Source organism: Cherax quadricarinatus, chromosome 28, assembly GCF_038502225.1.
Source record: "Cherax quadricarinatus isolate ZL_2023a chromosome 28, ASM3850222v1, whole genome shotgun sequence".
NCBI classification, from domain to species: domain Eukaryota; kingdom Metazoa; phylum Arthropoda; class Malacostraca; order Decapoda; family Parastacidae; genus Cherax; species Cherax quadricarinatus.
In genome coordinates this window covers 24,848,807-24,872,857 of record NC_091319.1, presented here as the reverse complement: position 1 = coordinate 24,872,857, position 24,051 = coordinate 24,848,807, and the positions used below count along the sequence as shown (strand labels likewise).

Genomic DNA, 24,051 nt, shown 5'->3' with positions numbered 1-24,051 from the left:
TATTTTTATATAGTCAGTCGGACTTGAGTCCTGGAAATGGGAAGTACAATGCCTGCACTTTAAAGGAGTTTTTTGGGATATTGGCAGTTTGGAGGGATATGTTGTGTATCTTTATACGTATATGCTTCTAAACTGTTGTATTCTGAGCACCTCTGCAAAAGCAGTGATAATGTGTGAGTGTGGTGAAAGTGTTGAATGATGATGAAAGTATTTTCTTTTTGGGGATTTTCTTTCTTTTTTGGGTCACCCTGCCTCGGTGGGAGACGACCGACTTGTTGAAAAAAAAAAAAAAAAAATACATATATATATATATATATATATATATATATATATATATATATATATATATGTATGTATATGTATATGTATATGTATATGTATATATATATGTATATATATATGTATATATATATGTATATATATATATATATATATATATATATATATATATATATATATATATATATATATATATATATATATATATATATATATATATATTTTTTTTTTTTTTTTTTTTTTTTTTTTCAACAAGTCGGCCGTCTCCCACCGAGGCAGGGTGACCCAAAAAAGAAAGAAAATCCCCAAAAAGAAAATACTTTCATCATCATTCAACACTTTCACCACACTCGCACATTATCACTGTTTTTGCAGAGGTGCTCAGAATACAACAGTCTAGAAGCATAAACATATAAAGATACACAACATATCCCTCCAAACTGCCAATATCCCAAACCCCTCCTTTAAAGTGCAGGCATTGTACTTCCCATTTCCAGGACTCAAGTATGTATATATATGTATATATGTATATATATATATATATATATATATATATATATATATATATATATATATATATATATATATATATATATATATATATATATATATATATATATATATATATATATATATATATATATATATATATATATATATATATATATATATATATATATATGTATATATATATATATATATATATATATATATATATATATATATATATGCAATAAGATCACAGTAAACAGGTGATTGCAGAATATGCAAAACAACCACTCTGAAAGAATAGAGAAATTCCAAGCGCTTTCGTGACTACTCGCATTATCAAGGAACTATGAAAGTAAAGCATCCAAGGAAGCTATATAAGGGGTCTGGCTAGCATCTCACTATCAGATCCCACAACGGTTAAACACCTGACGCGCGCCGACCCTACTTGGATAGGTCCTTTGCACAACTCGCCCACAAACTATTCTACCCAAGAAAATTTAAAAATTATTATTTGTCCAGTGTATTATTAAATTCTTCCCAAATTCTATTAATTATAAATGGATCTAATTTATATAAACCGAAGGAAATATTCATATTATTGTCAAAATGCTTTTTATGAAACAAGATTCAGTTATATTCCTGTCGACCATGGACTTTGCTTGATACTACTTTCTCAACTTTTTGAAAATCAATTGGATGGTTAAAATCTCTTACATGAATAAATAGAGCATTGGAATCTTGTCCAGTTCTAATGCTATATTTATGTTGTTTTAATCTTAGTTCGAGATTTTTACCAGTTTGACCATAATAAACTTTATCGCAAATTTTACAAGGAATGTTGTAGACACATCCATCAGTATTTTGGGGGGAATTCTTTATCAAAAGTTTTTTTACTGTATCAAGATTTTTGAATTCAAAAATCTCTCACCACTCTCTTCACCTTTCTTTTACTCTCCATATACTCTGCTCTTCTTATAACACTTCTGCTTTGTAAAAATCTCTCATAAGCTAACTTTTTCTCTTTTATCAAACCCTTTACTTCATCATTCCACCAATCACTCCTCTTTCCACCTGCCCCCACCCTCCTATAACCACAAACTTCTGCCCCACATTCTAATACTGCATTTTTAAAACTGTTCCATCCCTCTTCAGCCCCCCCCACTACTCATCTTTGCACTAGCCCACCTTTCTGCCAACAGTCGCTTATATCTCCCCAGAACTTCCTCCTCCCTTAGTTTATACACTTTCACCTCCCTTTTACTTGTTGCCATTTTCCTATTGTCCCATCTACCTCTTACTCTAACTGTAGCTACAACTAGATAATGATCCGATATATCAGTTGCCCCTCTATAAACATGTACATCCTGGAGCCTGCCCATCAACCTTTTATCCACCAATACATAATCTAACAAACTACAGTGGACAAACGCATACCGTTGGCATCACATAACATTAAATCCGCATACCGATACATTTTATCGCTAAGATTTTGCCTCGCATACCGCTAAAAAACCCGCTCAACGCTATTCGTCCGAGATGCGTCTAATGTGCGGCCTGAGCCAGCCTCACATGTTCCGCCGGTGGCATTGTTTACCAGCCAGCCTCCGCGGTAACATCCAAGCATACAATCGGAACATTTCGTATTATTACAGTGTTTTTGGTGATTTTATCTGCAAAATAAGTGACCATGGGCCCCAAGAAAGCTTCTAGTGCCAACCCTACAGGAATAATCGTGAGAATTACTATAGAGATGAAGAAAGAGATCATTGCTAAGTATGAAAGTGGAGTGTGTGTCTCCGAGCTGGCCAGGTTGTATAGTAAACCCCAATCAACCATCGCTACTATTGTGTCCAACAAAACGGCAATCAAGGAAGCTGTTCTTGCCAAAGGTTCAACTGTGTTTTTGAAACAGAGATCGCAAGTGATGGAAGATGTTGAGAGACTCTTATTGGTGTGGATAAATGAAAAACAGATAGCAGGAGATAGCATCCCTCAAGTGATCATAAGTGAAAAGGGTAGGAAGTTACATGAGGATTTAATTAAAAAAATGCCTGCAACTAGTGATGATGTGAGTGAATTTAAGGCCAGCGAAGGTTGGTTTGAGAGATTTAAGAAGCGTAGTGGCATACATAGTGTGATAAGCTGGTGAGGCTGCCAGTTCGGACCACAAAGCAGCTGAAAAATATGTGCAGGAATTCAAGGAGTACATAGACAGTGAAGGACTGAAACTTGAACAAGTGTTTAATTGTGATGAAACAGGCCTGTTTTGGAAGAAAATGCCAAGCAGGACCTACATTACTCAGGAGGAAAAGGCACTCCCAAGACATAAGCCTATGAAAGACAGGCTTACTCTGTTGATGTGTTCCAATGCTAGTGGTGATTGCAAAGTGAAGCCTTTATTAGTGTATCACTCAGAAACTCCCAGAGCGTTCAGGAAAAAGAATATCCTCAAGGCTAATTTGTGTGTGCTGTGGAGGGCAAACAGTAAGGCATGGGTCACTAGGGACTTTTTCTATGACTGGTTACACCAAGCATTTGCCCTCAATGTGAAAGATTACCTAACTGAAAAGAAATTAGACCTTAAGTGCCTCCTGGTGTTAGACAATGCCCCTGGTCATCCTACAGACGTGGCAGAGCGACTTTATGGGGACATGAGCTTCATTAAGGTGAAGTTTTTGCCTCCTAATACCACTTTTCTCCTGCAGCCCATGGACCAGCAGGTTATTGCAAACTTCAAAAAACTGTACACAAAAGCTCTGTTTGAAAGGTGCTTTGTAGTGACCTCAGAAACTCAATTGACTCTAAAGAGAGTTTTGGAGAGATCACTTTAATATCCTCAATTGTGTAAACCTTATAGGTAAGGCTTGGGAGGGAGTGACTAAGAGGACCTTGAACTCTGCTTGGAAGAAACTGTGGCCAGAATGTGTAGACCGAAGGGATTTTGAAGGGTTTGAGGCTAACCCTGGGAATCCTATGCCAGTTGAGGAATCCATTGTGGCATTGGGAAAGTCCTTGGGGTTGGAGGTTAGTGGGGATGATGTGGAAGAGTTGGTGGAGGAGGACAATGAAGAACTAACCACTGATGAGCTGCTAGATCAACTTCAACAGCAAGAGGCCAGACCTGAGGAAACTGCTTCGGAGGAGGGGAGAGAGAAATTGAAGAAGTTGCCTACTTCACAGATTAAGGAAATGTGTGGAATGTGGCTTAAAGTGCAAACCTTTTTTGATGACAATCACCCTAACACAGCTATTGCAAGCCGTGCTGGTGACTATTACACTGACACTGTTGTGAAACACTTTAGGAAAGTCATAAAGGAATGAGAGGTACAGGCCACTATGGACAGATATGTTGTGCGACAGAAGTCCAGTGACTCTGAAGCTGGTCCTAATGGCATTAAAAGAAGAAGGGAAGTAACCCCAGAAAAGGACTTGACACCTTAAGTCTTAATGGAAGGGGATTCCCCTTCTAAACACTAAGACACTCTCCTCTCCTCCCATCCCATCAATCATCAGAGCTTCAATAAAGGTAAGTGTCATGTAACTGTGCATGTCTTTTTCAGTTTGTGTGTATTAAAATTAATATTTCATGCAGTAAAATTTTTTTTTTTCATACTTTGGGGTGTCTTGCACGGATTAATTTGATTTCCATTATTTCTTATGGGGAAAATTCATTCGCATAACGATAATTTCGCATAACAATGAGCTCTCAGGAACGGATTAATATCGTTATGCGGGGGTCCACTGTACTTTCATTATGTGCTACATCATACCTTGTATATTTATTTTTCCTCTTTTTCATAAAATATGTATTACTTATTACCAAATCTCTTTCTACACATAGCTCAATTAAAGGCTCCCCATTTACATTTACCCTTGGCACCCCAAATTTACCTGCTACTCCCTCCATAACATTTTTACCCACTTTAGCATTGAAACCCCTAACCACCATTACTCTCACACTTGATTCAAAACTCCCCATGCATTCACTCAACATTTCCCAAAATCTCTCTCTCTCCTCTACACTTCTTTCTTCTCCAGGTGCATACAAGCTTACTATAACCCACTTTTCACATCCAATCTTTATTTTACTCCACATAATCCTTGAATTAATACATTTATAGTCCCTCTTTTCCTGCCATAGCTTATCCTTCAACATTATTGCTACTCCTTCTTTAGCTCTAACTCTATTTGAAACCCCTGTCCTAATCCCATTTATTCCTCTCCATTGAAACTCTCCCACCCCCTTCAGCTTTGTTTCACTTAAAACCAGGACATCCAGCTTCTTCTCATTCATAACATCCACAATCATCTCTTTCTTATCATTTGCACAACATCCACGCACATTCAGACTTCCCACTTTGACAATTTTCTTCTTCTTATTCTTTTTAGTAATCTTTACAGGAAAAGGGGTTACTAGCCCATTGTTCCCGGCATTTTAGTTGACTTTTACAACACACATGGCTTACGGAGGAAAGATTCTTATTCCACTTCCCCATGGATATAAAAGGAAAAGTAATAAGACCAAGAGCTATTAAGATAAAATCAAAGAAAACTCAGATGAGTGTGTATAAATAAACGTGTACATGTATGTGTAGTGTGACCTAAGTGTAAGTAGAAGTAGCAAGACATACCTGTAATCTTGCATATTTATGAGACAGACAAAAGACACCAGCAATCCTACCATCATGTAAAACAATTACAGACTTTTGTTTTACATTCATTGGCAGGACGGTAGTACCTCCCTGGGTGGCTGTATCCCACCGAGGCGGGGTGGCCCAAAAGGAAAAACGAAAGTTTCTCCTTTTACATTTAGTAATATATACAGGAGAAGGGGTTACTAGCCCCTTGCTCCCAGCATTTTAGTCGCCTCTTACAACACGCATGGCTTACGGAGGAAGAATTCTGTTCCAATTCCCCATGGAGGTAAGAGGAAATAAACAAGAACAAGAACTAGAAAGAAAATAGAAGAATACCCAAAGGGGTGTGTATATATATGCTTGTACAAGTATGTGTAGTGTGACCTATGTGTAAGTAGAAGTAGCAAGACGTACCTGAAATCTACAAAGAAAAACAAAAGTTTCTCTTTGTAGGTTACTACAAAGGGGTTACTGCTCCTTGCTCCTGGCATTTTAGTTATCACCTACAACATGCATGGCTTACAAAGGAAGAATCCTGTTTCACTTTCCCATGGAGATAAGAGGAAATAAACAAGAACAAAGTCTGGTGAGAAAATAGAAACCCAGAGGGGTGTGTATATGTGTGCTTGTACATGTATGTGTAGTATGATCTAAGTGTAAGTAGCAAGACATAACTGAAATCTTGCATACATTATAAGTACAATTAGGAAATGATGATTGTGATTGCATACATCTCTCAATTTTAATGAACAAGGAAGATTTACACACATTATTATGCTTAGTGTTGCTTAATAAATTCCAAATGAAGTTTTCATTCTTTTTTGGTTAAAATTATTAGAAACTGCTATCTTGAAATTCTTTACCTAATAGAAAAAGTAAATGTTTTTGTAATGCAAAGAGAAAATGTCAAATTAAATACCAGTTGCTTAAATTACAGGAGCTTGGTGTAAAGATAAGTGATTTACCTGTGCATTACCAAACTGCCCTAGAGCTTGCTCGTCTGTGTCTGAGTAAGCGTGATTTCTCTGAGTCAGCCAGTCTACACTCTGATGATAATGTGGAAGAAGGAGAAGAACAGAATGAATTGGTAAGATAGTTTGTATTTCTTGTTTTAACATGAGTATTCAAGGTTTGTATTGATTAGAAATTGGTATGCAATGCTTATTTCATTTTCAGACTTTCTGGATACCTGTAAAATACTTTAAAATATTTAGGGTTATTATTGAAAGAATTAGAGGTAAGACAGAATGTAGAATTGCAGATGAGCAAGGACGTTTTAGAGTGGGTAGGGGATGTGTAGATTAAGTGTTTACATTGAAGCATATATGTGAACAGTATTTATATAAAGGTAGGGAAGTTTTTATTGCATATATAGATTTAGAAAAGGCATATGATAGAGTGGATAGGAGAGCAATGTGGCAGATGTTGCAAGTATGTGGAATAGATGGTAAGTTACTAAATGCTGTAAAGAGTTTTTATGAGAATAGTGCGGCTCAAGTTAGGATGTGTAGAAGAGAGGGAGACTACTTCCCAGTAAAAGTAGGTCTTAGACAGGGATGTGTAATGTCACCATGGTTGTTTAACCCCGTCAGGGTCCAAGGCCCAAATCTGAAGTGGTGCCCCAGTGTCCAAGAATTTTCAAAAAGAAAATTTGTTATTTTTTCTTGTGAAATGGCAGAGAATCTTTTTGTGAAGGTAATAAAACAAAAAGTACGAAATTTGATGGAAAATTGACGAAATTATGCTCTCGCGAATTTTGATGTGTCAGCGATATTTACGAATCGGCGATTTTGCCGACTTTGACTTCCATTTTAGGCCAATTACATTATTCCAGTCAACCAAATTCTTAGCTATTTCACTAGTATTACTTCTATTCTATCGATTGGGCACAAGAAATCGCCAAGTCAACTGTTTCAGCTACAAATTAAAGTGATCAGAAATTGTTAATTTGGCCAATTTTACACAAAGTTCAAAATATTCCAATTTCAAAATAGGGTCCAGAATAAACAATGTAGGTATTCCTGGAACTAAACTAACATTTCCTCTGTTCATTAGTTACGTTTTGAGGCTTTACAAATAAATTCCATATTGATTTTTTATTCACATAATGAATTTTTATTCACACCAAAAAATAGAAGATTTACTGTTATGCAATACTGTAATAATTGTATAAATATCATCACCATATTTGTGAGTGCATATTAGACCCACCAGCTGGTGTGTATTAGACGTGTGAAGTCGTTTGTTTACTCTTGAATATCGGCAAAAATTTAACATTTCTGCTACTTTGAGCTCATTTTCAAGCCATTTCCAGTGCAAAAACCAATCAAACTCATCTTTATTTCTGTAATATGTCTTCCATTCTATCAAATGAGACCAAGAAATCGCAAATAGAACTACAAAAAACATACGAGAAAACACTGTGAAGTCGCTGTTTTAATCGAAAAATCATGATTTCAGTTTTTCCTCTCATTATACACAGCGTGCTGCAGGATCTGTTTTATGTGGTGCACACATACCACATAGATGTATTCTCTCATATCTAGGCCCAAATGTACAACTCACAGTTTATCAGAGTGAGCTGAGCTCATGACGTAGATCTACGGTTTGGACTCTGAACGTAAAGCCGTAGATCTACGGGACAGACCCTCAAAGGGTTAATACAGTGGACCCTCGCCTAACGAATGCATCGCATAACGTTAAATTCGCCTAATGATAGATTTTAACGCTAACATTTTGCCTCGGCTAATGCTAAAAAACTCGCCTAATGATATTCGTTCTCGGGTACCAATTAATATCATTAGGTGAGGGTCCACTGTATATTTATAAATGGGGTTGTAAAAGAAGTAAATGCTAGGGTGTTCGGGAGAGGGGTGAGATTAAATTATGGGGAATTAAATACAAAATGGGAAGTGACATAGTTACTTTTTGCTGATGATACTGCGCTTATGGGAGATTCTAAAGAAAAACTGCAGAGGTAAGTGGATGAATTTGGGAGTGTGTGTAAAGGTAGAAAGTTGAAAGTGAACATAGAAAAGAGTAAGGTGATGAGGGTATCAAATGATGTAGGTAAAAAAAAATTTGATATCAAATTGGGGAGGAGGAGTATGGAAGAAGTGAATGTTTTCAGATATTTGGGAGTTGACATGTCAGGGGCTGGATTTATGGAGGATGAGGTTAATCATAGAATTGATGAAGGAAAAGGTGAATGGTGCATTGAGGTATATGTGGAGGCAATAAATGTTATCTATGGAGGCAAAGAAGGGAATGTATGAAAGTATAGTAGTACGAACGCATTTATATGGGTGTGAAGCTTGGTTTGTAAATGCTGCAGCGAGGAGGCGGTTGGAGGTGGTGATGTCCTGTCTATGGGCAATGTGTGGTGTAAATATTATGCAGAAAATTCGGAGTGTGGAAATTAGGAGAAGGTGTGGAGTTAATAAAAGTATTAGTCAGAGGGCTGAAGAGGGTTTGTTGAGGTGGTTTGGTCATTTAGAGAGAATGGATCAAAGTAGAATGACATGGAGAGTGTATAAATCTGTAGGGGGTAGGAAGGCAGGGTAGAGGTCGTCCTCGAAAAGGTTGGAGGGAGGGGGTAAAGGAGGTGTTGTGGGCGAGGGGCTTGGACTTCCAGCAAGCGTGTGTGAGCATGTTAGATAGGAGTGAATGGAGACGAATGGTATTTGGGACCTGATGAGCTGTTGGAGTGTGAGCAGGGTAATATTTAGTAAAGGGATTTGGGGAAACCGGTTATTTTATAATTCCGCACTTGAGTCCTGGAAATGGGAAGTACAATGCCTGCACTCTAAAGGAGGGGTTTGGGATATTGGCAGTTTGGAGGGATGTATTGTGTATTTTTATATGTATATATGTACAGTGGACCCCCGCATAGCGACCTTAATCCGTGCAAGAGGGCTGGCTGTTATGCGAAATGTTCGCTATGTGAATGAATTTTCCCCATAAGAAATAATGGAAATAAAATTAATCCGTGCAAGACACCCAAAAGTATGAAAAAAAAATTTTTTTACCACAAAAAAATGTTAATTTTAGTACACACAAACTGAAAAAGGCATGCACAATTACATGACACTTACTTTTATTGAAGATCTGGTGATGATTGATGGGATGGGAGGAGGGGAGAGAGAGTGTTAGTGTTTAGAAGGGGAATCCCCTTCCATTAAGACTTGAGGAGGCAAGTCCTTTTCTGGGGTTACTTCCCTTCTTCTTTTAATGCCACTAGGACCAGCTTCAGAGTCACTGGACTTCTTTCGCACAACATATCTGTCCATAGTGGCCTGTACCTCTCGTTCCTTTATGATTTGTCTAAAGTGGTTCACAACATTGTCATTGTAACAGTCACCAGCACGGCTTGCAATAGCTGTGTGAGGGTGATTTTCATCAAAAAAGGTTTGCACTTCAAGCCATTTTGCACACATTTCCTTAATCTTTGAAGTAGGCAATTCCTTCAATTTCTCTCTCCCCTCCTTTGAACCAGTTTCCGCAGGTCTGGCCTCTTGCTCTTGAAGTTGATCTATCAGCTCATCAGTGGTTAGTTCTTCATTGTCCTCCTCCACCAACTCTTCCACATCATCCCCACTAACCTCCAACCCCAAGGACTTCCCCAATGCCACAATTGATTCCTCAACTGGTATACTCCTCTCAGGGTTAGCCTCAAACCCTTCAAAATCCCTTTTGTCTACACATTCTGGCCACAGTTTCTTCCAAGCAGAGTTCAAGGTTCTCTTAGTCACTCCCTCCCAAGCCTTACCTATAAGGTTTACACAATTGAGGATATTAAAGTGATCCTTCCAAAACTCTTTTAGAGTCAATCGAGTGTCTGTGGTCACTTCAAAGCACTTTTGAAACAGAGCTTTTGTGTACAGTTTCTTGAAGTTGGAAATGACCTGCTGGTCCATGGGCTGCAGGAGAGGAGTGGTATTAGGAGGCAAAAACTTCACCTTAATGAAGCTCATGTCCCCATAAAGTCGCTCTGCCACGTCTGTAGGATGACCAGGGGCATTGTCTAACACCAGGAGGCACTTAAGTTCTAATTTCTTTTCAGTTAGGTAATCTTTGACATTGGGGGCAAATGCATGGTGTAACCAGTTATAGAAAAAGTCCCTAGTGACCCATGCCTTACTGTTTGATCTCCACAGCACACACAAATTATCCTTGAGGACATTCTTTTGCCTGAACGCTCTGGGAGTTTCAGAGTGATACACTAATAAAGGCTTAACTTTGCAATCACCACTAGCATTGGCACACATCAACAAAGTAAGCCTGTCTTTCATAGGCTTATGTCCTGGGAGTGCCTTTTCCTCCTGAGTAATGTAGGTCCTGCTTGGCATTTTCTTCCAGAACAGGCCTGTTTCATCACAATTAAACACTTGTTCAGGTTTCAGTCCTTCAGTTTCTATGTACTCCTTGAATTCCTGCACATATTTTTCAGCCGCTTTGTGGTCCGAACTGGCAGCCTCACCATGCCTTATCACACTATGGATGCCACTACGCTTCTTAAATCTCTCAAACCAACCTTTGCTGGCCTTAAATTCACTCACATCATCACTAGTTGCAGGCATTTTTTTAATTAAATCCTCATGCAACTTCCTAGCCTTTTCACATATGATCGCTTGAGAGACGCTATCTCCTGCTAGCTGTTTTTCATTTATCCACACCAATAAGAGTCTCTCAACATCTTCCATCACTTGCGATCTTTGTTTCGAAAACACAGTTAAACCTTTGGCAAGAACAGCTTCCTTGATTGCCGTTTTCTTGGCCACAATAGAAGAGATGGTTGATTTGGGTTTCTTGTACAACCTGACCAGGTCGGTGATACGCACTCCACTTTCATACTTATCAATGATCTCTTTCTTCATTTCTATAGGAATTCTAACCCTTATTGCTGTAGGGTTGGCACTAGAAGCTTTCTTGGGGCCCATGGTCACTTATTTTCCAGAAACAGCACCGAAAACACTGTAATAATACGAAATATTCCGATTGTATGCTTGAATGTTACCGCGGAGGCTGGCTGGTAAACAATGCCACCGGCGGAACATATGAGGCTGGCTCAGGCCGCACATTGGACGCGTCTCGGACGAAGGCCGCTGAGCGGGTTTTTGGGCGCTATGCGGGGCAAAATTTTAGCGATCAAAGCGTCCGCTATGCGGATTGTCCGTTATGCAAGGCGTCCGTTATGCGGGGGTCCACTGTACTTCTAAACTGTTGTATTCTGGGCACCTCTGCAAAAACAGTGATTATGTGTGAGTGAGGTGAAAGTGTTGATTGACGATGAAAGCATTTTCTTTTTGGGTCACCCTGCCTCGGTGGGAGACGGCCGACTTGTTAAAAAAAAAAAAGAAAGTCTTTTAGTGGGCAAAGGAAAACATGAGAATCATTGGTGACAGATTCCGAAATGGAAAGAACGATAAATACAAAATGCAGGAATATCATCTAATAGAACAAAAGGAACATGTGTAAGACATAAATTGATCTTTCACTTAGGGAGCTCTTTTACCCGTAAACGGTTAAAGCAGATCTATGTTCACATGCGTAGTGCTCCAAAAGTAGATTTAATTTTTTTTTTTAAATATTTTCAAATATAACACCAAAAAAAAACGTAGATCAAAGTTTTTTACACTTTTACATATGTAAAAAAAAAAGATTACTTTTTTACATGCTATCAAATGTTGAAAAAACATATATATATTCGTTTGGATCGTTTATGGGTTAACCCCTTAACTGTCGCAACCCCAAATCCTGAGGTGTCTCCTGGTGTCAAAAAATTTTGAAAAAAAAAATTATTTTTTCTTATGAAATGATAGAGAATCTTTTCCTGATCGTATTGACACCAAAAGAATGAAATTGAATGGAGAACTTAAGTAATTATGCTCTCGTGAAGTTAGTGACCTTGGCGATATTCACGAATCGGCGATTTCACCCACTTTGAGCATTATTTTCGGCTAATTCCATTGTTCCAGTCGACCAAACTCATGGCTATTTCTTTAGAACTCTATTTGTTTTATCGATAAAGTACAAGAAACTGGCCATTTACCTATTTCAACTACCCAGTAATGTCAGAAGTTTGCAATTTGGCCAATTTCACGCAAATTAAAAAATATGCCAGTTTCAAAATAGGGTCCAGAATGAACAATGCAGACATTCCTGGCTCTAAAATAACATTTTCTTTGTTCATCAGTCATATTCTCCAGGCCCCTCTGATATTACTCTTGCTTTCTATTTTGAATTTTTATTCAGTCAAAATATAGAAGATTTACTGTTATGCAGACTACTGCAATATTGCAATAATTGTACAAATAATGTCAAACCATTCATGACTGCATATTAGAATGGCTACTTGGACATATATTGGACAATGACATCATTTGTTTACTTTTGAACATTGGCAAAAATCAAACATTTCCCCTACTTTGAGCTCCATTTCAAGGTTCTTTTCATAGTAAAACCAATCAAAATCACCTCTATTTCTATGATATGTTTTCCTTTCTATCAAATGAGACCAAGAAAATGATAATACAACCATAAATACTTTATGAAAATACACCACAAAGTTGGCGTTTTAATCCAAAAACACGGAGTTTTTTTTTTCCTCGTGCAATGCTTGCTGCAGGATTTTTTTTTATATGGTGCACACTGACCACACAGACCCATTCTCTCACATGGGCCTACCAGCTTTCTCCTGCTTGATTTGAAGCCGCTTGAATTTTTGAGTATATATACGTCAAACATGGTGGCTCGTAAGATGTATATTTATTTTTTTTTTTTATTATCACACTGGCCGATTCCCACCAAGGCACGGTGGCCCGAAAAAGAAAAACTTTCACCATCATTCACTCCATCACTGTCTTGCCAGAAGGGTGCTTTACACTACAGTTTTTAAACTGCAACATTAACACCCCTCCTTCAGAGTGCAGGCACTGTACTTCCCATCTCCAGGACTCGAGTCCGGCCTGCCGGTTTCCCTGAACCCCTTCATAAATGTTACTTTGCTCACACTCCAACAGCACGTCAAGTATTAAAAACCATTTGTCTCCATTCACTCCTATCAAACATGCTCACGCATGCCTGCTGGAAGTCCAAGCCCCTCGCACACAAAACCTCCTTTACCCCCTCCCTCCAACCTTTAATAGGCCGACCCCTACCCCGCCTTCCTTCCACTACAGACTGATACACTCTTGAAGTTATTCTGTTTCGCTCCATTCTCTCTACATGTCCGACCACCTCAACAACCCTTCCTCAGCCCTCTGGACAACAGTTTTGGTAATCCCGCACCTCCTCCTAACTTCCAAACTACGAATTCTCTGCATTATATTCACACCACACATTGCTCTCAGACATGACATCTCCACTGCCTCCAGCCTTCTCCTCGCTGCAACATTCATCACCCATGCTTCACACCCATATAAGAGCGTTGGTAAAACTATACTCTCATACATTCCCCTCTTTGCCTCCAAGGACATAGTTCTTTGTCTCCAGAGACTCTTAAGTGCACCACTCACCCTTTTCCCCTCATCAATTCTATGATTCACCTCATCTTTCATAGACCCATCCGCTGACACGTCCACTCCCAAATATCTGAATACATTCACCTCCTCCATACTCTCTCCCTCCAATCTTTCATCACCTAATCTTTTTGTTATCCTCATAACCTTACTCTTTCCTGTATTCACTTTTAATTTTCTTCTTTTGCATACCCTACCAAATTCATCCACCAATCTCTGCAACTTCTCTTCAGAATCTCCCAAGAGCACAGTGTCATCAGCAAAGAGCAACTGTGACAACTCCCACTTTATGTGTGATTCTTTATCTTTTAACTCCACGCGTCTTGCCAAGACCCTCGCATTTACTTCTCTTACAACCCCATCTATAAATATATTAAACAACCACGGTGACATCACACATCCTTGTCTAAGGCCTACTTTTACTGGGAAATAATTTCCCTCTTTCCTACATACTCTAACTTGAGCCTCACTATCCTCGTAAAAACTCTTCACTGCTTTCAGTAACCTACCTCCTACACCATACACCTGCAACATCTGCCACATTGCCCCCCTATCCACCCTGTCATACGCCTTTTCCAAATCCATAAATGACACAAAGACCTCTTTAGCCTTATCTAAATACTGTTCACTTATATGTTTCACTGTAAACACCTGGTCCACACACCCCCTACCTTTCCTAAAGCCTCCTTGTTCATCTGCTATACTATTCTCCGTCTTACTCTTAATTCTTTCAATAATAACTCTACCATACACTTTGCCAGGTATACTCAATAGACTTATCCCCCTATAATTTTTGCACTCTCTTTTATCCCCTTTGCCTTTATACAAAGGAACTATGCATGCTCTCTGCCAATCCCTAGGTACCTTACCCTCTTCCATACATTTATTAAATAATTGCACCAACCACTCCAAAACTATATCCCCACCTGCTTTTAACATTTCTATCTATCCCATCAATCCCGGCTGCCTTACCCCCTTTCATTTTACCTACTGCCTCACGAACTTCCCCCACACTCACAACTGGCTCTTCCTCACTCCTACAAGATGTTGTTCCTCCTTGCCCTATACACGAAATCACAGCTTCCCTATCTTCATCAACATTTAACAATTCCTCAAAATATTCCCTCCATCTTCCCAATACCTCTAACTCTCCATTTAATAACTCTCCTCTCCTATTTTTAACTGACAAATCCATTTGTTCTCTAGGCTTTCTTAACTTGTTAATCTCACTCCAAAACTTTTTCTTATTTTCAACAAAATTTGTTGATAACATCTCACCCACTCTCTCATTTGCTCTCTTTTTACATTGCTTCACCACTCTCTTAACCTCTCTCTTTTTCTCCATATACTCTTCCCTCCTTGCATCACTTCTACTTTGTAAAAACTTCTCATATGCTAACTTTTTCTCCCTTACTACTCTCTTCACATCATCATTCCACCAATCGCTCCTCTTCCCTCCCACACCCACTTTCCTGTAACCACAAACTTCTGCTGAACACTCTAACACTACATTTTTAAACCTACCCCATACCTCTTCGACCCCATTGCCTATGCTCTCATTAGCCCATCTATCCTCCAATAGCTGTTTATATCTTACCCTAACTGCCTCCTCTTTTAGTTTATAAACCTTCACCTCTCTCTTCCCTGACGTATATATACGACCGAAACAGTCAAATGGTTAAGGCAAATACAACATTGGCCAGAATAATGAGAGCCTTTTTGCGACTTCTTTACTGGTGCCTTTGTGGAATGAGGTATATCAGTGCTTTTAATGACTTCAGGGCAGCTCCTGCAAGTTTAACCCTTTAGCATTTGGTCATCGAATTATTGAAGTGATTTGAATGTGTTTCATGTATGTTATAGAATAACCCATTCTTGAGAATTTTTTGAGAATGAGTTCAAATTATCACATACATGTATGTACAAGAAATCGTGAGCGATTGGCAGTATTGGTGACTTTCCGCATTATTAAAAATCTTTTGAGTTTTATTAAGCGTGAGTGATATATGCATGGATTTGCAACAATTGCACAATCCAGGGCAATGTGGATTTACTTTAGAGCAGGTTGCTCCTACCCTGCACAATTGCTAGGCTGTTATGATATTCTCTTGGACAGACATATACACTGATCACAGGTGTTTCAAAACCTTCAGGAAGTGTGTTCAGAGTGTCATAGTACACAAAATTAATACAATAGGAATACATAACTGAAAAAATGGGTAGATGTATTTTTAACTCTAATAAACTAAAACTGGAGTCATAGTCAACAAAATAAAATCAGAGGCTGCTGCAGCAAAAAGCTCTACTCCTCAAGGCACAGTACTTGCTCTGATTCCCCTTTTCCTTCTCATATCTGACATGGACAGGCATAAATTATAGCACTATATCATCTTTGCAGATGATAATTTATGTAAGAGTGGCTTCTATTCAGGACACTACAAATCTCCAAGCTGATATAAGCTAGGTCTTCCAATGGGCTACAGAAAACAGTGTTGCTCAATAAGGAAAAATTTCTGTTTCTCAGCTGTAGGAAGATTGAGAACTATTCACTTGAGCAGTAGGCTAAAGTGAAGACTTACAAGAGATGTCATCCAACAGTGACAGGGTAACACAACTGCAAGGAAAATAATAAACTGGATAACTAGAACCTTCAAAATAAGAGATACCAAGCCAGTAATGATATTCTTTAAAGAACCGTAGCTCTATCAATGAATTATTATTATACACTAGCAGTCCCCTTTTCTTTCAGCAAACCAGACGTATCTCACTGAGCAACTTTCATTTTTCCTAAAAGGAAAAATGAAAGTTGCTCATTTTAAATTTAGTAATATAATAGACCTTGAGTAATATAGTAGACCTTGAGCCTTGTTCTGTTAGGGAGACAATTTTTTTATTTAGCTCCTTGACTGTAACAGGTTACCAGTGTCTTAACCCTTAAATGGTCCAAACGTATATATACGTTTTTTCAACATCTGAAAGTATGTAAAAAAATGTAGATCTTTTTTTTTTTGTTTTACATGTGAAAACGTGTAAAAAAAACTTTTATCTACATTTTTTTTTTGTTATATTTGAAAATATGTAAAAAAAAGTAGATCTAGCACTACGAATTTGAACGTCGATCTGTTTGGACCGTTTAAGGGTTAAAGAGTCGCCAATCTGTTCACGCTTTTAAGTCTCTATTGAAATCACACACTTTTCTAGAGTTTAGTCCTGATGAGCATACTGTCACTTTTGTATATAAACTTTGTTAATTTTTCTTTTTATCATATTTATAGTTTGGTGTGTGAGCACTTGTGAATTTTTTGAAAGAATAAGCATTGAAGAATCATAATTTTCCAGATTTTTATTTTTACTATATTAGTTATTATTAAGTTATTGGGAACACCTGAAAACCCTTGAATGTAGGCAACAAGGAAAGATTATTAATTTACACCTGCAAAAATCTGGAGGGATTGGTCCCTAATCTACTCACAGAAATTGTTCCCAACAAAAGAAAGTAGCGCAGCAGACATTGCAAAGTACCCCCAGTGAAGAGCAAGGATGGAATGACTTTTCAACACCCTCCTTTTCATATGCAAGAAAAAATACCAATATTCCTTTAGCTGTCTTCAAGGAGGAACTTAGTAAGTTCATGTCAATTCCTGATAAGCCAGGATGTGGTACCTACATTGGACTGTGCACTGCCAGTTTCAACAGCCTGATTGATCAGGTCATCAAGCAAGAGGCCTGGCCTAGGACCAGGATGTTTGGGCATCAACCCCTGGAAATTTCTACTTGTAAACTATGGTCAAGTTAATCTACTCTGCTGTACCCAGAGAATTAAAATAGTGTATGTTGACAAGTTATCGAAACTAAAAAAAAAAAAAAAATATTCTTGGTAAAACTTCTCATGCCTCACTCTGTGTATGTATGGTACAGAGAGGCAATGTAAAGTGCAGTAGTGGCAGTTAAATGAATGTACTGGAATGATGTAGTCATCTTTATAGGTTGACTGGTAATTATACAAATAAAGCACAAAGGATTAAAGTGAAGGTTTGGTTGTGACAGCAAGCTTCATAGAAAGGAAAATGAGCAAAAAGATGGGGATATATTTTATTATAAGAGGTGAATGATGGCCTGTAGGTCTCTGAAAATTTCCCAATTCTTATGCCTTTTCTGTTTGTTTCCTGTTAAGAAAGTTCTTACAGTAATTTTTTCTTACTACAGCTGTTTCCTGTAGAGATACCCAAAGAGGAAACACATTCACTAGCATAAGTCCAATAGCTGTCTTTCCAGAAGTTTATGGACAACATAATTCAAATGACGCTCTGAATTACAAAATCCCCACTTCTCCTTCGATTGCAGGCTAGGACTTTAGTTCAGTTAACCAGGTTTCCCTAAACCATTTCATAAATCTAACCTTACTTATACTCAACCAACACGTCAAATTCCAAAAACTTCTTTTGTCTGTTCTTGATCCAATTAGATCAGTCACGCATTTCTGTTGGGTGCTGAACTTTCTCCCACTCAAAGATCTCACTCACTCATTCTCTCCAACCACGTTGGGATGAATTTCACCTTTCCATCAATCCTGGATTTAAGCATCCTTTTTGGCTAGCCTGTTTCGTTGCATCGTTTCTAAGTTACCAAACTCTCGGCAACCCTTTTTAGCCCAGGGCCAGGCTGTGAGGGTAGTAACCCCCCCCCCCCCCCCTGTGTAATTTCTGCATAATTTGCACACCTGATTTTATGTTGTAGCCACTTTTCATTCCTTCTTAAGTAATTCATTCATTGGTAGTTTCTATCTGAAGTTGGAGTTTCATTTGCAAATTAAAGCATAAATTATAAAGTTTATGCCATTTCTTAACTTTTTTTTAGCTAACCAGCACTGAATGGAGTCTCTCCAGTATGGCCACCTTCTTCTCAAGGAAGACACAGATTAATCTGGTGAGCCTCTCTTGGAGTGTATGGCTTGAACAAGCATGTGTTTTTGTGACTAGTCCTTTTCATCACATGGCCAAATGCAAATATTCTGTCCTATTTATTCAACTCATTCAACACTTTCAACATCACTTGTACACAATCACTGTCTTTGCAGAGGCACTCAGATACAACAGTTTAGATGTCCCTCCAAACTGCCAATATCCCAAACCCCTCCTTTAAAGTGCAGGCACTGTACTGCCAATTTCCAGGACTCAAGTCCGGCTAACCGGTTTCCCTGAATCCCTTCACAAAATATTACCCTGCTCACACTCCAACAGCTCGTCAGGTTCCAAAAACCACTTGTCTCCTGTCACTCCTATCTTATACACTCATGCACACTTGCTGGAAGTCCAAGCCCCTCACCCATAAAACCTACTTTACCCCCTCCCTCCAACCCTTCCTAGGCCGACCTCTACTCCTCCTTCCCTCCACTACAGATTTATACACTCTTGAAGTCATTCTGTTTTGCTCCATCCTCTCTGAATGACCAAACCATCTAACATATTGTCTGTAATTCTACTTGCATACTATTCAGTTTAATGAGAACTTAAAATGACTTAATTTAAATTTTTTATCCTAATTTTGTTGTGTTTATTTCAGTCTGATGGATTGATTCACAAGTTAGAGTCAAGTGAGTTATATGAGTTGCAACCTTCTGAAGTTATTGCTGTATTGAAAGCTCTGTGCCACCAAGCCATTGCTTCTGATACTGTCCTTGTAAGTATACTAATTTATTTGAAAGGCAAGACTCGTCATCAGGTCTGGTAAAAAAAAAAATGTGTAGAACAAATCTTTATTTAGAGATTGTTATGTTCTAAGCAGAGCTTTTGCAAAATTCTGTTTAAAATAGAATATTCTATAAATAAGAGCTTACTTTGCACCTGTGTATTTATTTAAAAAAGTGATGATGTTCCATGTTATGCTTGATAGAAGCTTGCAAATAAGAAAAATTGAAAACAAGCAGAAAGAATTGTCACAAAATTTATACGAAGACTTTAATTTTGACTTACACCTTGGAGGGAGGGAGTATGGAAGAAGTGAAAGTGTTCAGATATTTGGGAGTAGATTTGTTAGTGGATGGGTATCTGTGGAGGGAAAAAATGTTATCCATAGAGGCAAAGAAGGGAATGCATGAGAGTATAGTAGTACCAACACTCTTATATGGTTATGAAGCTTGGGGTTATGAATGCTGCAGTGAGGAGGAGGCTGGAAGCAGTGTGGTGTAAATATTATGCAGAGAATTCATAGTGTGGAAATTAGGAGGTGTGGAGTTACAAAAAAGTATTATTCAGAAGGCTGAAGAGGGATTATTGAGGTAGTTTGGTCATGGAGCAATATAGGTTGTCTTCGAGGGTGTATAAATCTGTATTGGAGGGGTAGGGGTCGTCCTAGGAAAGGATGGAGGGAGAGGGTAAAAGAGGTTTTGTGTGCAAGGGGCCTGGACAGTGGCGGCTCATAACGCCAGTTATACCCATACTAACGTACCACATCAAACTTCTATTTTTAATAAATTTTTATCTTGTTTTAACAATAAAAATTCACTTAAGGACGTACTCGTTTAACGACACCTCGGACTTATGATGGGCTCTCTGACCAGTATTTGTCTAATGTAGATTGGAGCTGATTTTCTCTATTGTTTATTTCAATATACAGTACACTACTGTATAAACATTTAAAAATATACCAGAAATGTTATAAATGGTGCAAAGGTGACATTAAAACAATATCAGAGATGGTTGACACAAGCCCTCTACCATTTTAGTGTGCTCCTCACTTAGCGAAGAATTCGTTTAACGACGTGGTAACTCCTTCGTTAAGTGAGGAGAAGCTGTAATGTATTTGTCAGTTGCAAATTATTTTAGCGTAGGGTTGATGAAGTCATGTGTCTGGCAGTGAGCATTTGGAGGGACTGCAGCTCTGCAGCTCCTATGGACGAGCCGCCACTGGGCCTGGACATAAAGCAGGCATGTGTGAGCAAGTTAGGAGTGAATGGAGATGAATAGTTTTTGGGACTTGATGAGCTGTTGGAGTGTGAGCAGGGTAATATTTTGTGAAGGGATTCAGGGAAGCCAGTTAACTGGACTCGAGTCCTGGAGGTGAGAAGTACGTACCATGCCTGCACTTTAAAGGAGAGATTTGAAGTATTAGCTGTTTGGAGTGACATTTAAACTGTCATATCTGGGCACCTCTGCAAAGACAGTAATTATGTGTGAATGATGGTGAAAGCATTTTTCTTTTTTGGGCCACCCTGCCTCAGTGGGAGATGGCAGACACGTTGAATAAAAAAAGCAATCTATTCAATAATGTTTGAAAAAAGAATAAAAAGCAATAAAAATATTAATATTTCTCAAATGTTTAGCCTACATAGTAGGCTGCTTCATTTGAAATAAAGAATACTCTTGGAGGGCCTAGACCCCTGCTTGCAAACTTGCTCCCAGGGTCAAAGAATTTTCAAAAAAAAAAAAAAAAAAAAAATTATGAAATGATAGAGAATATTTATTCGAAGGTAATGAAACCAAAAGCACGAAATTTGATGGAAAACTTATGGATTACGCTCTTGCGAAGTTGGCAATCTCAGTGATATTTGCGTATCAGCGATTTCACCCACTTTGAGCCCTATTTTGGGCCAATTCCATTGTTCCAGTTGACCAAACTCATAGCTGTTTACCTAGAGCTCCTTTTATTCTACACTAGAGGACTCCAGGATGATGAATAGACTGATGCAATGGTCGGAGAAGTGGCAGATGCAGTTTAATATTGACAAATGCAAAGTTCTAAATGTTGGACAGGTAAATAACCATGCCACATATAAACTAAATAATGTAGATCTTAATACTACTGATTGCAAAAAGGATTTAGGAGTTCTGGTTAGCAGTAATCTAAAACCAAGACAACAGTGCATTAGTGTTCGCAATAAAGCTAACAGAATTCTTGGCTTCATATCTAGAAGTATAAATAATAGAAGTCCTCAGGTTGTTCTTCAACTCTATATATCCTTGGTTAGGCCTCATTTAGACTATGCTGCTCAGTTCTGGTCACCGTATTACAGAATGGATATAAATGCTCTGGAAAACATAGAGGAGGATGACAAAGATGATCCAATATATCAGAAATCTTCCCTATGAGGATAGACCGAGGGCCCTGAATCTGCACTCTATTGAAAGGCGTAGAATTAGGGGGGATATGATCAAGGTGTATAAATGGAAAACAGGAATAAATAAAGGGGATGTAAATAGCTTGCTGAAAATTTCCAGCCAAGACAGGACTCGCAGCAATGGTTTCAAGTTGGAAAAATTCAGATTCAGGAAGGATATAGGAAAGCGCTGGCTTGGTAATAGAATTTTGGATGAGTGGAACAAACTCCCGAGTACATTTATTCAGGCTAAAACGTTGTTTAGTTTTAAAAATAGGTTAGATAAATACATGAGTGGGTGTGGGTGGGTGTGAGTTGGACCTGACTAGCTTGTGCTGTTGGGTTTGGTGCCGTGCTCCTTCCTTGAGTGGAGGTGACCAGACTGGGTGGGTCATTGGGCTAATCCAGGGGGGGGGGGTCATTGGGCTAATCCGGGGGAGGGACATGGACCTGATCTGCATGGGTCAGTAGGCCTGTTGCAGTGTTCCTTCTTTCTTATGTTCTTAAATTGCCCATTTAATACTTAATTCAGCTACCCAATAAAGTGATCAGAAATTACTAATTTGGTCAGTTTCACACAAAATTCAAGAAAGGCCAATTTCAAAATAGGGTCCAGAATAAATAATATAGGCATTCCTGGCACTAAAATAACATTTTCTCTGTTCATTAGTCACATCTCCGGCCCCTCCCCCCCCCTTTTTTTTTTTGATCACGCTTTTCATTTTGAATTTTTATTCCCACATAAAATAGAAGATTTATTGTTATTCAGACTACTGCATAATGCTAGTAACTATATAAATAATGTCACTGCATTCATGAGTGCATATTAAACTGGCCAGTTGATGTGTATTGGATGCATGACGTGTTTTGTTTGCTCTTGAACATTGACAGAAATTGAACATTTCTGCTACTTTGAGCTCAATTTCAAGCTACTTTTACTCTGTAAACCATTCAAAATCATACCGTTTCTGTAATATATCTAACATTCTATCAAATGAGACCAAAAAACTGAGAATACAACCATACAAAAATATACCGTAGTCACTGTTTTACACCAAAAGCACAGTAGCAGTTTTCTCATGCACTGTGTGCTGCAAGATTTTTTATATACTGTGCAAACTGACCTTGCAGACCCATTCTTTCATGTGTAGACCTACCAACTTTCTCCTGCAAGATTGGAAGCCGCTAGAATTTTGATGTTGTTTTACAGGACCGACCCTGGCTTCAAAGCCGTAATTTTACGGGACCGACCCTGTAAGGGTTAAACATGCATTATTTAGCATTTCTCAGTTATGCAGAAAATGTAAAACCATCCTGAGGCAGGAGTGGTAATACAGGAAGCTGGGAGGATAGCAGATAATGTTCACTCTACTCAAAGTTTTTTTCCTGACTGCATCATTTCCATTTATATGCATTTTCTCACTTGTTATTATTAATCACCAGCATGTACAATTATTATGAAATACCACAGCAGTAGACATCACCATAGGTATGGGAATTCAAATTTACATTATACCCTGTGGAGGCTGCGACAGGATTTATGTAGGTGAAACAGCAAGAAACCTCGAAACACGCCTTAGTGAACACATTTATGCATGTAGGAATGATACCTTGAACAACGCCTGTGTACAACACCGAAATTCCACCAGTCATCTCATGAAATTCAAGGATGCCCTATTAGTGATCAAAGAAACTAATTTCCACAGATGCAAGTGCCTTGAATCAGCACTATTCGCTGTTTCTAATACAGTTAAACAAAACAAAGGCAGCTTCACCATCTCTGAAGTCTTAGCAAGAATCCTCCTGAAAACAGTAAACCCTGCCATCACATAGTCTTTCCTGCTAATACTACACAAGCACATTACAGAAGATGAACACTGAACCAGGCCTTTTCTAATCCAGTCTCCAATAGAAATATTTGTGTAACCTATTTTTATGCTACCCAAGTAATAGCCTTTATATCCTTTTACTCATGAGCAAGTTGATTGTTCTACCATATTGCTGCTGCTGCTGCTGCTGCTGCTGCTGC

General features: G+C 38.4%; 1 protein-coding gene across 3 annotated transcripts in view; it reads left to right on the top strand.

The window, feature by feature from the left end:
- Positions 1 to 24,051, top strand: part of LOC128693317 (tyrosine-protein kinase BAZ1B) — a 304,346-nt gene that overhangs the window by 57,329 nt on the left and 222,966 nt on the right. For 2 of the 3 annotated variants that reach the window (XM_053782935.2, XM_053782937.2), the window contains exons 10-12: positions 6,346 to 6,495; positions 18,785 to 18,853; positions 19,490 to 19,606. In XM_053782935.2, the coding sequence (XP_053638910.1) occupies positions 6,346 to 6,495; positions 18,785 to 18,853; positions 19,490 to 19,606 (336 nt within the window). The remainder of the gene's footprint in view (positions 1 to 6,345; positions 6,496 to 18,784; positions 18,854 to 19,489; positions 19,607 to 24,051) is intronic. The other variant, XM_053782936.2, reaches the window with a different exon arrangement.